Source organism: Aptenodytes forsteri, unplaced genomic scaffold, assembly GCF_000699145.1.
Source record: "Aptenodytes forsteri isolate BGI_AS27 unplaced genomic scaffold, ASM69914v1 Scaffold116, whole genome shotgun sequence".
Taxonomy (NCBI): Eukaryota; Metazoa; Chordata; class Aves; order Sphenisciformes; family Spheniscidae; genus Aptenodytes; species Aptenodytes forsteri.
The window spans coordinates 1,273,042-1,286,890 of record NW_008795491.1 but is presented as its reverse complement, the minus strand read 5'-3'; the positions used below and the strand labels follow the sequence as shown (position 1 = coordinate 1,286,890).

The 13,849-nt window shown below is 36.8% G+C and overlaps 1 protein-coding gene across 1 annotated transcript in view; it reads left to right on the top strand.

Moving 5' to 3' along the window:
* EDIL3 (EGF like repeats and discoidin domains 3) overlaps positions 1 to 13,849 on the top strand; it is a 196,374-nt gene that overhangs the window by 85,210 nt on the left and 97,315 nt on the right. The window contains exon 5 of the mRNA XM_009281597.1: positions 7,743 to 7,856. Within this exon, the coding sequence (XP_009279872.1) occupies positions 7,743 to 7,856 (114 nt within the window). The remainder of the gene's footprint in view (positions 1 to 7,742; positions 7,857 to 13,849) is intronic.

Below are 13,849 nucleotides of genomic sequence, written 5' to 3'. Positions count from 1 at the left end.
ATTAAATTTAAGAAAATGCCATTTAAAAAACCTTCAAAATACTCTTTCATTTTCAATTTCTCAGAACTCTGATTTCTTTATGAATCAAAGTGAACTCAGAATCATAGCTATATATTCCAATTTTTCTTGAAAGAAGTTGACCTAAAATTATTTCAGAAACCAGTAAGATGGGAAATAACACTTGATTTTTTCCAAACTAAGGAAAAAGATCAGTGTTTACAGGTACTGTGAAGTCTTTTTTTTCCTTCCTTTTTTTTTTTTTTAAGAGAGTGTGTTACAGAGACATAATGAAAAAAGTACAAATTAGTCTAAAGAAGCCTAAGAGGACATAAAATTGCTTTGAAAGGCAAGCTTGTAATATTAGGAAGGATGCTTAAGAGGCAGTTTCTGACAGAACTCTAGATAGGAGCAACTGAACTCTTCTCAAAATTGTTTTTGTTACATGTTTAGACCTTAATTTATATTACTGGTTACGCGGGTATCTCAAACATTAACGCATAGTCAAGCCAAAAGTTCTGACTTACGTCTAGACATTGTTTTTATTTCCTTGGCTTGCTTATTTAGGATGCCTCTTTTGGGTTCAGAACACAACTTTAGTAACTCTCTTACATGACTTACTCTCTTCTTAATAGAATAATAGTATCTGAAATATTTGTACTGAATGGTTCAGGAAAAATTCTAATAGGCAGCTCTGTGATGGATTATTCTGGAGGACATTTACCATAATATGTTGTACCAAATGCGTGCTGGAGAAGGAAAACTTTATACATAATAATGAGAGTAGGGGTAATATAATGTTAGCCTCTAAGGGTGGGAAGCAAGAGGCTTGTACTTTTTCGTCTCAAGTGTAAAGCTGTTTTCTGCTCATTTTGAAGATCAGATAATAAGGGTATCTGAACAGCGAATCACTTCAATATGACATTATAGTTGAAGTTTCCTGCAGGTTATTTGGCACAGCATTTTTAGAGCCTTCTGTGGTCAGGCAACTAGCTTTGAAAAAGCAATCAAACCACTGAATTTTAACAGATGTCAGTCCTGCGTTGAATATGCATTGAATACATCCAGTTCAGATTTAATAATATATCCTAAATTCCCAAATTTCATGGGAATATGCTCCAGTTCTTTTTAAATGTTTCACCCCAGGGTCGTACCGGTAATCTATTAGTGCTTGTTTTTGTATAATCCTGGTTAAATCAAGGAACAGTTATAGCTGAAGTTACAGCTTATTTTTTGATGAAATTTACAGCTTATTTTATGTTTACATTAATTACAGCCAAAAACTTCTTCAGAAACAGGTTAGAAACTTTCTTAAACCTATAATTAACAATAATAGAATGAATTATTATCATAGTAATTACTTATCTCTTCTGTATCTTTTAACCAAAAATTGAAGGTGGTCTACCTGTGCTTGCAAAGTTTTTGGTGATGTTTATTCATTCTCTTTAAATACATTTTTTAATTTTTTTTTTAGCTTTTTAGAAAAAAATGAGGTTGTGTTCATTTAGGAGATCTTTACAATTTAGGATTATTTTAGTAAACCATGGCAATATGAGAAAGAACATTTTCACGACTTTTTTTTTTTTGGTAAATATTTTACCAAAAGTCTTCTACTCTTAAAGGAGATGTGTCCTTCTATACATGAATTGCTGTAATCCTTCAAATTTTATTATTTAACTGAGTAGCTGGCTGTTAAGAACTGGTGTAATTTTACTCTTTTCAATGGAGCTTTACCATTTAATGTCTCATAAAAAAATATGGTGCTTGAGCAAATTGGTACAAATCTGTAATAACAAAAAAAAATATATAATCTGACTTGCATGGTATTTGTTAGGAAAGTAATAAAGAAAAGTTTGAATATCTGAAAGCTTATGTTTAAACAATAACAGGATATTACAAAGTTCTGCAAGCTAGATCATACACTTTGTGTGGTCTTACTGATATACTACTTATTCATGTAATTAAATCTTTCAGGATCAATACAAAATAAAGAAAAAAATATAGAGAATGCACTTAAAAAGTCTACCAAGAACCATCAAACAACTACAAGAAAAGCCTAGACTAAGCTCCAGCTAAAAGATAATTATTCCATACTACGTGTTTCTCCACTTTATGCTTTACCAGTTTCCAAATGTAAAGGTATTTGGACACGTTGTTAGTTATCAACAACTTTTATTTTGAAATAGAACTGGGTAGGGAAGTTTCTAAGTTTTCTGTTTTTTTTTTAAATAAAAATAAATTGGGGGGCAAGGAGTTATGTTTCTTAAATTGTGACTTGATCTTTATCCCATGTATAGTTGTGGGTCTTCATAGAAGCCAGTTACGATACAGAGGTCATAACCAGATGATCTTCTGTCCCCGTCTGTTTTCTATATACTAAATTGACTTTATTATGGAAAAAAATATTTGCAATATTAGCAAGGCATAACTGGATTATGTCTACTCAATGCTCCTAATAAGGCCCAAGCTGACTTCCAGTATGGACACTGAAACCTAGATGCTGTGGCTGTGATGGGCCAACCATTCTATCAAGATAGAAGACTGATTAAAAACATGACTTAGAGTTGAGATGAGCAGACCACGTGTGATCAGGGGGCCAAAATGAGTATAAAATCAAACGATAAGGAAAGAATGTGCTTGTCAGCAGGAGGGAACTTCAGGAAGTCTGTATTGCAAAAGGTAGTCCTGGATCAGAAACAAAGGTTCAGGCGGCAGGAATAAGGAATTTGGGCTAAGTAAAGAACAAGCAAGCAGGGGACAGGAACAAGATACTGGTGTGCATTTGCAGCCAAAACACAAGCTGTGTTGGCAAAAACAATTGATTGAGCTTATCAGTCCCTTCGTCACAAGAAGTCAGGTTTATACCAAGTAGCTTGCCGAAGAACTCAAATTACTGGAAGTAATAGTTAATTTTTTTATTATAACAGTTACATAATTTATATACCCATTTCATGTGGGGTAATTTTTCAGGAAAACACATGTGACTGTATTTAACAGGTAAAGTCCAAAATGAGGATTATGTATTTTTAATTGTATTATGTTTGCAAGTACAGTACTAGTTTTTATTCATGTTTTATTACATACTTAGAGGATTAAAAAAATATATATAATCCATCAAAGAAGGACAAAAGCCTAGAACTCTGCCTCATAATGATTCTCCAAACCACTCCGTAATACGGCGAAGTTCTCTCTCACTTGCCCAGTTTCTGACAGTATAATTCTGTTCCAGGTTGCACAATGACTGTGCTTCAAACAGAAGCTTGCTTAATAGCTTTGTACTTATGGTTTGATCTTAAAGGTAGGAAGTGTAAACTTAATCATCTTCAACATAAAAAGAAATCTTTACTTCCTAATCAACTGTCTTAGCCCTTCAAGCTATTATTCAAGGAACAATCTATTTTCAGAAAATAGTCAGTGTTTCCTTGTTCCTGCACCACTATCAATTTCAGTATCCATTTTTAGTAGAAAAATCTTTGGGGATGGGGCATGGGGGGGTTGGGTTTTGGGGGTTTGGGGTTTTTTGACTGGATTTTTTCTTTTAGCTAACCTGCACACTATGTAGAAATACAGGCTTCTCCTGTGCTGGCACTTAAACCTCTTCAGGAGCCCATTTCACTCAGTATCTAACAGTCTTATTAGGTCCCTCTCTGAGGAACTCTGAATTCTCTGGTAGTACCCAGCTATCTGTGGTTTAGTTACTGTAGTGCACAAGATTGTTATCTGAACTACACTTCAAAATCTGACCCGGCATAAAACCTAAGCTTACCTGAAAAATCTTGAGCAACCTACAGTGATTTTACTTTGTATTAGTTAATTTACATTAAAAGCACATCCTTCTCATGTAGGTAGGTTAATTGCATTGTTAGTGAGATTTTGTATCTGACAACATACAGAGAGCTTGTCTTTAGGAGCAACTACTCCAGAAACTCTGGCATATTAAAATTTCTATTCAAATTTACTTCTAATCACAATGCTATGACAAAGTTTAAAAGGTAATATATGTGTTTCAGAAGAAAGAAACACACCAGCTGGTGTAAAGTTTAGTATCGTAACTGGCACATCTAGGAATTTGAACAAAATCTGACCACAATTTGCAGGAAGCACTTTTAATCAAATATGCTACATCTGGGCATTCAATCAAATGAAATAATGAATAGTAAATGAAATAATTCTGTAGAACTTATGCTCCTTTCTTTAACACAGTTCAGTTCATTATTTTTCCAACTAAATGTCTGTTCTGGTATCAAACATGATGCTGCAATGAGCTAGTCTTCCCTCATTCATCAAATATGACATATTTGTTTGAATTGATGGGACTAAAGGTTCTCAAATTACTGGAAAAAAATCACTATAGGATCCAAGTAACAAAGATAATAATAAAAAACTTCCATCTTTCTGCACTGGTCATAGCTAACTGCTCCATAGGCATAGAATATGAGGATTGCTTTAAAAGTATCTGGTGCTTAAGGTTCAGTCTGTTTTCTACATCATCGCATAGACAATATGACAGATGCTGGAAAGTTGTGCATTTTTTCCTACATATTTCAAAATGAATGGCAAACTAGGAAAAATTAAATATCTCAAGAAGGTATTATCTTTACACAGAAAAGCTTTTAAGAGGGTAAATTACTACCTTTATTTCACCAAGTAAGAGATAGTTCATATGTTCACTTAGTGTTTTTTAGTTCACAGTGACCTTGATATTTTTTTCCCACAAATGTGTTAGCCTGTATTAAAATGATGAATAACCTGCTGAAAATGTAAGGTTAATGGGCTTTGCTTAAAAGGGCAAATAGGGAGCTGAAGAATCTTGTTAAATTTCATAAATTTATATAAAGAATTTAATTTAGAATTGAGCAGGTCTGTTCTTTGGCCATTTCCCTTGGCAGGTTTCATTTCTCGCACACTAAGCTGTTACTCCTCTTCTTCCTCTTTAATAGACAGAAGTTCAGCTAGCCCTGTGAATTTTTATTAGTCCAGTATGTGATATCTTTATTGGCAACAAATAGTAAGACATGAGGGATTAAAAAGAAGCTCAGAGATCAGTATCCATCATCAATTTTAGTATAAAAATCTGAAATTTTTTTTGGTTCAAAGAACTGAAACTAGCCTCCCCATTTAGCTGAAGGTCTGTCCCTGCAGTTCTGTTCACAGCAATGGGAAGATTATCACAGAATCACAGAAGGGTTGAGGGTCGAAGGGACCTCTGGAGGTCATCTGGTCCACCCCCTCCTGCTCAAGCAGGGCCGCCTAGAGCTGGTTGCCCAGCACTATATCCATATGGTTTCTGAATATCTCCAAGGATGGAGACTCCACAAACACCTGGGCAACCTATGCCACTGCTCAGTTACCCTCACAGTAAAAAAGTGTTTTCTGATGTTGACATGGAACATCCTGTGTTTCAGTTCGTGCCCATTCCTCTTGTCCTGTCACTGGGCACCACTGAAAAGAGCCTGGCTCCATCTTCCTTGCACCCTCCTTCAGGTATTTATATACATTGATGAGTTTCCTCCTGACCCTCCTCTTCTTTAAGCTAAACAGTGCCAGCTCTCTCAGCCTTTCCTCATAGGCAAGGTGCTCCAGTCCTTTAATCATCTTAGTGGCCCTTTGTTGGACTCACTCTAGTAAGTCCATGTCTTTTTAATAGTGGGGAGCCCAGCACTGGACGCAGCACTCTAGGTGTGGCCTTACCAGTGCGGAGTAGAGGGGAAGGATGACCTCCCTCAGCCTGCTGGCAATGCTCTGCCTAATGCAGCCCAGCAGGCTGTTGGCCGCCTTTGCCATGAGGGTGCATTGCTGTCTCATGGTCAACTTGTGGTCCACCAGGACCCCCAGGTCCTGCTTTCCAGCTGGTCAGCTTGCCAGCGTGTGCTGGTGCACGGGGCTGTTCCTCCCCAGGGGCAGGGGCAGGGGCAGGGGCAGGACTTTGCATTTCCCCTTGTTGAACTTCATGAGGCTCCTGTTCAGCCCATTTCTCCAACTTGTTGAGGTCCCTCTGGACGGCAGCACAGCCATCTGTGGTATCAGCCACTCCTCCCAGTTTTGTGCCATCGGCAAACTTGGTGAGGGTGCACTCTGTCCCAGTGTCTGGGGCATTAATGAAGACGTTGAACAGGATCGGACCAGTATTGGCTCTGGGTGTACACCGATAGTTACTGGCCTCCAATAGACTTCATACCACTATCAACACCATCTGGGCTTGGCCATTCAGCCAGTTTTCAATCTACCTCACATACATTGCACATATAACTTAAAAGCTACACAGCTTTTTAGATCTGCAGAAAAGACTGGAGGTACAGACTTCCCTGGAGACATAACAAAATCTATCAGATCTAGGCCAGATGTGTATTAAAACACTGAATTTTTGTGCATAGATTCCTAATAAATGTAAAAGATTAAATTGAAAGTACAAAAGTTGCATACTCAACTACCAGAAATCAAGCACCTTTTTTGGCAGAGCTGAATTCTGCTTCTTCTGCACAAGCCTTATTGCATCAGGTTTAGACACTTATGTAGCATCTTCTTTAGTTTGTATATGGCAGCGCAAACCAGGTTTGCATTTTGGGGACAGAAGCAGATTCAACACAACAATGAGGAGTATTACTTCAATTCATAGGGCCCACCAATGAATGCAACCAGTTCATCTCTGTTGAGTGTCTTCTCATTTGAACTTGTTTCTGTGCTATGCACATGTGCGCTTTATCAGCAACTGTATCCAAAATGAAATGCACTTAAGCAAAACTGAGCAAAATAAAATTGTAGTACAAGCTGAAGACTGCTTTTCTGTTTGCTGTTCACAGTGTCTAATGCAACAGCAGTTCAACTCTTAATGAAGCCAGTGTGGGCTACCATCTTTTAAATATGTAACTGTATGCATTGATGCAGCCCTTTGAGACAATGATGTATAAAATCCATACAACGTTTCTACTCCATACAGAATAAACATAAATGCAGAGACGGAGAATTTTAATTATGAGATATCATTATCCTTTATCTGCCTATTTGTGATGACTGAAAAATACTATATTGCTTTTGAGAAAAAGAATCTGATACTATACTTGAAGGTTACTACACTGAAAAACACAGGGGAGTATTATTCTTTCAGCATTTGACAAAGCGTACTGGAAAAGGGAAACTCAAATGAAATTAACCACCTTTTCTGTCTTTTGAATTTAATAAAATTTGCAAGCTTCTAAATCAAGCTATTAGTTTCAATTTGCCCACTAACTCATGCACAGAAAGGAAATTTTTTAGACGGTTAAACAACCTTGTCAATTAGATGTTTAATGAGTTAAGATGAACTGAGAGACATTTTTAACTGGCATCTGTTGATAAAGAAGTAGCTAAATTTCTTGAAGTTGCAAGGATCACTAATGAGTACTCTGTTAGAACTAATTGAATTTGTTTATTTAAGGACAAACTGTGATTTGTGGCCCTGATGTCCTCTGGAAGTTACAGTGAAAATCCCTGAGCAAAACTTTAAAATCTGTTGTGTCATGGGACATAGCAAAACTTTAGCAGGTATATGAAACTAGCTAAATTTATATCAGATTGCTTTGTTTTTTTCCTAAAGCACATCCCGTTTAATCACATCCTTTACTGAGCGTGGCTGCTGGGCAAAAGAATGTATGTCTTCTAATGTCAATTGTATAAATACGTTGTGTTTTAGAGCTTTAAAATATGTGTTTATTGCTTTTACAATATATTTTTGCTAATCCTGACATTGTCTTGTGTGCTTCCTGCAGATGTAAATGAATGTGAAGCTGAACCCTGCAAGAATGGTGGAATCTGTACAGATCTTGTTGCTAACTATTCCTGTGAATGTCCAGGTGAATTTATGGGAAGAAACTGCCAACAGAGTAAGTATTGTATGTTTTTACATCTATTTTTTAAAATAAAATAAATAAATGTTTTGTTTTGCAGAAACAACTATAGTATACTATGGAAATATTTCTCTACAAATACATTATGCTCAAAATAGCCATCTTATTCTTTTCAAAATGGAGGAAATTTAAGAGACCAAACCTGTCATGCATTCAAGTAAAGCATCTGATATGATGGAGACATTTGCAAAATGCAAAATTATTATCTAAAAGTCAAACAAGAAGGAGTAAATAGTGTAAAGTAGAAAAATACAAAAACTGATTCAGGCTAGGCGTTCATCTCGTCAAGTATCTTGTCTTCAGCAGTAATTATTAGCAGATATCAACAAATGTAAGAGCAGGGCAAAAATATACGTCACTTTCTCTGACATGTCTCTAGCCTCTGAAAGTTGGACCAGTGGTTTACAGAGAAGTCATTAGTGGAGTTCCTTCAGGATCTGTCCTGGGAACAATCTCACATGATTTTACCAATAACATTGACTATGAATGCACTATAAAGGTTTGATTCCTAAAGCTGTTACTACAAAGGAGTTCTTCACATATGTAAGACTAGGTAATCTTGAAGACCAAAATAACAAAAATAGAATAAACTGCTATGGTACAAAATGTAATATACCTTAACTTAATGGTCAGTAACAGGTGTTAGAGGCTCATGGATTTGAAATACTGCAGAGAAGAAAGCCTGTGTCTTTTAGTTGAATAAAGGATGCTAATATGATGGTGTTGTGGAAAAAGCTAATATAGTCCCAAGATATGTCAAGCCTGGTACGTTAAGGAGAAAAAGGAAAGTATTCATGTATTAGTATTTGTAGTATTGGATACTACATTCAAAATACCTGAAATACTGGAGTCATCAACATTCAAGAAAGGGCATTTCTAGTTCAAGGGAGATCTACTATGTGTAGCAGGAAAAATTAAAAAAAAAAAAAAAAAAGTTACAAGTTGAATATTAAATAAATGAAACCATAACAAAGTTGAAAAATATGATTCATTTTTCTGTGCTCACATTGTGGATGCTTGGGGAAGAATGGAGAAGAAAACAAGATGGACCAATAACCACAAATGACAAGCTAGGAATTTTTTGAAGTAGCCTCAGTGAATTCCCAGATTTATACATGCAACAGGCAGAAGATTTGAGGCATCTAACATAACGTGTATATAATTCTAGAGAGAAATCAAAGATTTCTGGGTCATACTTTGGGGATTTACACTGGTGAGCCAATCACCTAGTCAAATGATCTTTCTGGAGATGCTTCTGTAGATAAATGCTGACAACTGTGACGCAGGACTCCATCATCTAGCCTATAGAGAAGAACACTAAGTTATTTGAAAGGATAATTCTATTGAGTGTTAAAGAATTTTTATAATTATGATAAGGCTTTATACAACAGTCAAATTGCCTTGGTGTAGAGATCAAGGACAGTGAGTTTTAAAATGTGCTTTGCAGTAGCTATTAATTTCTCAGCTGCAAAGTGTGTACAGGCTGAGAGAGCTGGGGTTGTTTAGCCTGGAGACGAGAAGGCTCCACGGAGACCTTATAGCAGCCTTTCAGTACTTAAAGGGGGCCTACATGAAAGATGGGGAGGGGCTCTTTATCAGGGGGTGTAGTGATAGGATGAGGGGTAACTGTTTTAAACTGAAAGAGGGTAGGTTTAGATTATATATCGGAAATTCTTCACTGTGAGGGTGGTGAGACACTGGCACAGGTTGCCCAGAGAAGTTGTGGATGCCCCATGCCTAGAAGTGTTCAAGGCCAGGTTGGATGGGGCTTTGAGCAACCTGATCTAGTGGAAGGTATCCCTGCCCGTGGAAGGGGGGATTTGAGCTAGGTGATCTTTAAGGTCCCTTCCAACCCAAACGGTTCCATGATTCTATGATTCTATGGTGTGGCAAATGGCGGGGCATGGCAATGCAGCACTGGAGTGCAGTGGTAAAAAGCTTCTGTTCTGTACTTCCTCTGGGCAGGGACCCGTATAGGGAGGTACCACCAATCTGGTGTCTGCGGGACGGTGTCGTGGGAAGAGTGTGAAATCAGATGTGCTTTGAAGACTTAAGAGAAACGTAATATATTACTTAAAACAGTGATTAGAAAATGCTACACAGTGTAGATATTTGAATACTTCCATTACACTACTCATTATACTCATGTTGTTCAGCTAAACGTATGAAGAGTTATGAATAAATAACAGATAATTAAGGATGGGAATAATGTTTGTACTGACTGTAATCACCGAACTACGCCTGTTCAGGAAAGTCAGTGCATTCTTCTAGTACTATGGCACAGTTCACAAACTTTTAGCATTCATCTTCTTTTGAGCTAGCTTTAGCACAGCTAGCATTAAAATGATAACTTTTCTTTTTATGCCTCCAATATAATTGTGCAGTATACCGGTTCCTATAGCTGGGCTTGTAAATATCCTTTTTTTTTCATAAGAAGTTTAGTTATGTCATCATACCTAATTATGTAATTACAAGTAGTAATTACACATTCTAATTACACCATTAGAGTTTTACACATATTTACAGTAATCATATAATTACTGTTATGCTAATTATGTAAATTACTGATTGCTGTCTCAGAATTACCTCACAAAGCTCAAAGATTGCTAATCCACATCACAGAATATGTGAAATATCCTAGATCGAGAATAAACAAGGCAAAAATATATCATACAGTCCATTCTCCTGTCATTGCAAGCTTGTTCTCCAGAATGCATTTCCTAATAGTATATCTAGTTTGATATATCCCAAATACTGATATATCTAGTTTGATATATCCCAAATATGCTCTGTAATAATGACTTGTCATGTTACTCATCAGCTTGAAGTAGTTTATGTCAGACTGTTTTTCCTAATGGTCCAACTAAGTTTTCTCTCTTTTTTTAATTCCACTATTTAATTCCCCCATAATTGATTTCTCTTCGCTAATCTCCTAAATAACTCCCTTCCATTTTATCTCATGTGTAGCTCTTTCCAGGTGTGAGACAACTGTTGTATTACACCCAGGTCCTGCGAGCCTTGTGGGACACCCACCCAAAATTCTTCTGACTAGTCCCAAGAGCCTCTGCTAATAACTAGTGCAGCTGAAATGAGACAGGAAGGCCTGTCTGGAACTGACTACTAAAATAGCACTAAAATGCCTACTGAGCTTGAAACCGTATTTAGACCACCTTGACCATCTTCTGAGTCTCCTTCTGGCATCGATGAGGTTTGGAGTTGCTTTCTAAAGGCTCAGCCATGAAGTAAAGTTCTCAGAAGACATGGAGATGATCTCCTGCCAGCTGATGTGGTTCACACCCCAACAACGCTTCTGCTTTAGGGCCGCCTTCTGTTTTATTTACATATCCTTCTCATTTTGAAGCACTGGCCTGACCTCTCGGTTTTTTTCTGGAGAGGCTTAAATTCAATCTTCTTTCTTTCTTATTAGTTACTGCTATTTCTAGCCATTCAGGCATAAATGATACTTAAACCAGCTGCTTCTCATTGCTGGAAAGCACAGGATGAAGCAAAGTCAAAGTAATGTGGAGTGCAAGACCACTGATGGCTTCAGAACATGTTCAATTGTTCTGGAATAAGCTTATCAACTTGTTAAGAGATACTTCACTGAGCATCTGGTATTTACAAAATTTGCCTGCAGATGTTTAGTAAACACAGAGTGGAAAGAGAGCACCTTTTCCCATCCTCTGAATGCAAAAACTAAACTATATTAATTCCATATTACTTTCTAGATTTCTTAAGGCCTCAGCATTTCCTTGATGCAGCTGCATCTCCTTCTGTTCTTGTACTCTCTGAGCCTATTTCTTGCTTCTGTGCTGAATTCAAGCTATCAATTATGATTACCTCCATTACAGCTTTCCTTAGTCCTGGAGTCTCTATAAATAAGTACTGCTTCCAAGACAGATTCTCCTGGGGCTGAAGTTTTTACTTTCTGGATCACAAAATTCTCTTGCAGGCAACAGGGAGCCACTTTCATCAGTGTCAGACTGTTTGCATTATTCAGTACGAATCTATATTGTTAAAATATCCCCTGAGCAACATGGATTGTGAATGGCAATAATTTGTGAAGAGTTCCACAGGTAATTTTTGATCACTTTTTTTTATCTAACAGATGGTACTATACAGTGGACACGTTACAATTTCACCATTGTGCATTTTCAGCTGTATTTTGCTGATTGCCAAGAGTTACTGCCATTAAAGCATATGGCAAATTTTCTCATGCTTTTTGTCTAAAGATACAGATCAAATTAGTCACTGTGAATGTTTTTTATATATGCTATGGCCCTTTCACCTCCTTTTCTGTGTATTCAACATGCCCATATGTAGGAGGACTGCATTCAGAGCAAATACACCAGTTTAGTTTGTCTAGCACGGCGGAAAGCCAGCTAAGCAGTGTACCTTCACATGATTTTCATTTGTTTCCTGTGCTTTATGTTTTAGTACTCTAATGTGTTTATACTGCACTTGGTTGTCTTCTGTCTTCCTCTCTGTGGAAATCAAAGTGGCATTTTTTTATTTAAATGAAAATGCCCCTTCTTTCAGTGTCATTTTTACTTAAAAATTATCTAAAGATCTGACAGATCTAGGCATAAAGAGACTTTCAAGACTTCTGCTTACATGCAGATATCCAGGCTAGATGGTGTCATCCAAAGCATTCTGAGGCACTGTGATTTTAGAATTTTCTTTCTTTCAAAATTGTTTGCAGGAATACAGAACACCTGCAACTTGCATGGTTTGTAGCGCAGGAGAAATAAGTAGTTTCACAGTATTTTTTGAAGAGACTATACTGCTTCTTTTGGTGTCTTCTGTATTTCACTTACAAGTGTGTTTTCAAGTCAGTGTCCTCACTTGTTGGGACTTTTTGGTTTCAGGTGCCTGTCATTTGAACTCCTTTGAGCTTGATGCTCACAGTCTTCACTGAGTTTTGTGTATCTCTGTCTTCCCCAGCTCCAGCTCTTACCAGCCCTGGGTCAGCAGGGTTCAGGGTTCAAAAAACCTCCATGCTTAGGTTCAGAAAAACCCTACACAAAACAAACATCACAGGATGAGAGCATAAAAAGTGCACGGGCAAAATAAAACAATTTATGAAATGGTTAAAAGCTATGTTTTCAGGGGGAAGCTTTACGTCAGGCTAAAATTTGTCTTCCAAGAAGTCTGTGTTTTCAAAATACGGATAGGAATCAGAACTTAACTATTTTCTTAAATTAATAAACCTGGTAACAGGCTTTCTGGTGAATTCAGCTCATGAAAATGCCTGTTAAAATTAAGCTGTTAAGCACTGGACTGTTGTTGAATGGTAAACATGATCCCATTGCAACCATACCTCATTTCCAGATTACCTGCTGGGGAGCCTAGGTTTTAAGGCATGAGATTTTTTATGCACCTCCAGTTGGCAATATTTTGTGGCTTAAAGCTGGTAGTGAGCCACTGTGAAACACTTTACTTGACAGGAATCAACATGGACTTGAGTTCCCTAAATTACTGATAACTATTAAAATCTCTTTGAAGGAGATTTAGGAGAGTTCCCTATAGCTCAAAATAGCAGTTTGATTAATTCTGTGAATAATCCAATATGAAGTTTGGTTTTAAGCATATTCTTGATTGTTTTGAATATCTACAGCTTTATGATTTGAAATACTGGTATTATATAAAATGTAGCAAATTTCTGTAAAACAAAACTGGCCAAACATACTAATTTTTTTGTGTGTGTGTTCTTGAAATTGCTCTGTAGTTCAGGATGCCAATGATTTATGTTGATATCCAGCAACCTGTCATGTTTAATCAGTTGATCCAGGTTTTCAACTTTCATTAGGAAAAAAAATGAACTATAGAAAGAATTGTAATTTCTAGAAATAGAGACTCCTGTATTTAAATTAAGGGCGTTATAATCATCTGCAAAAGAAGAAGATACGCATTCATTGGTACAAAAATAATTTATGTTTTTATATTGGAGTTGCTGGTCCATTTTCATT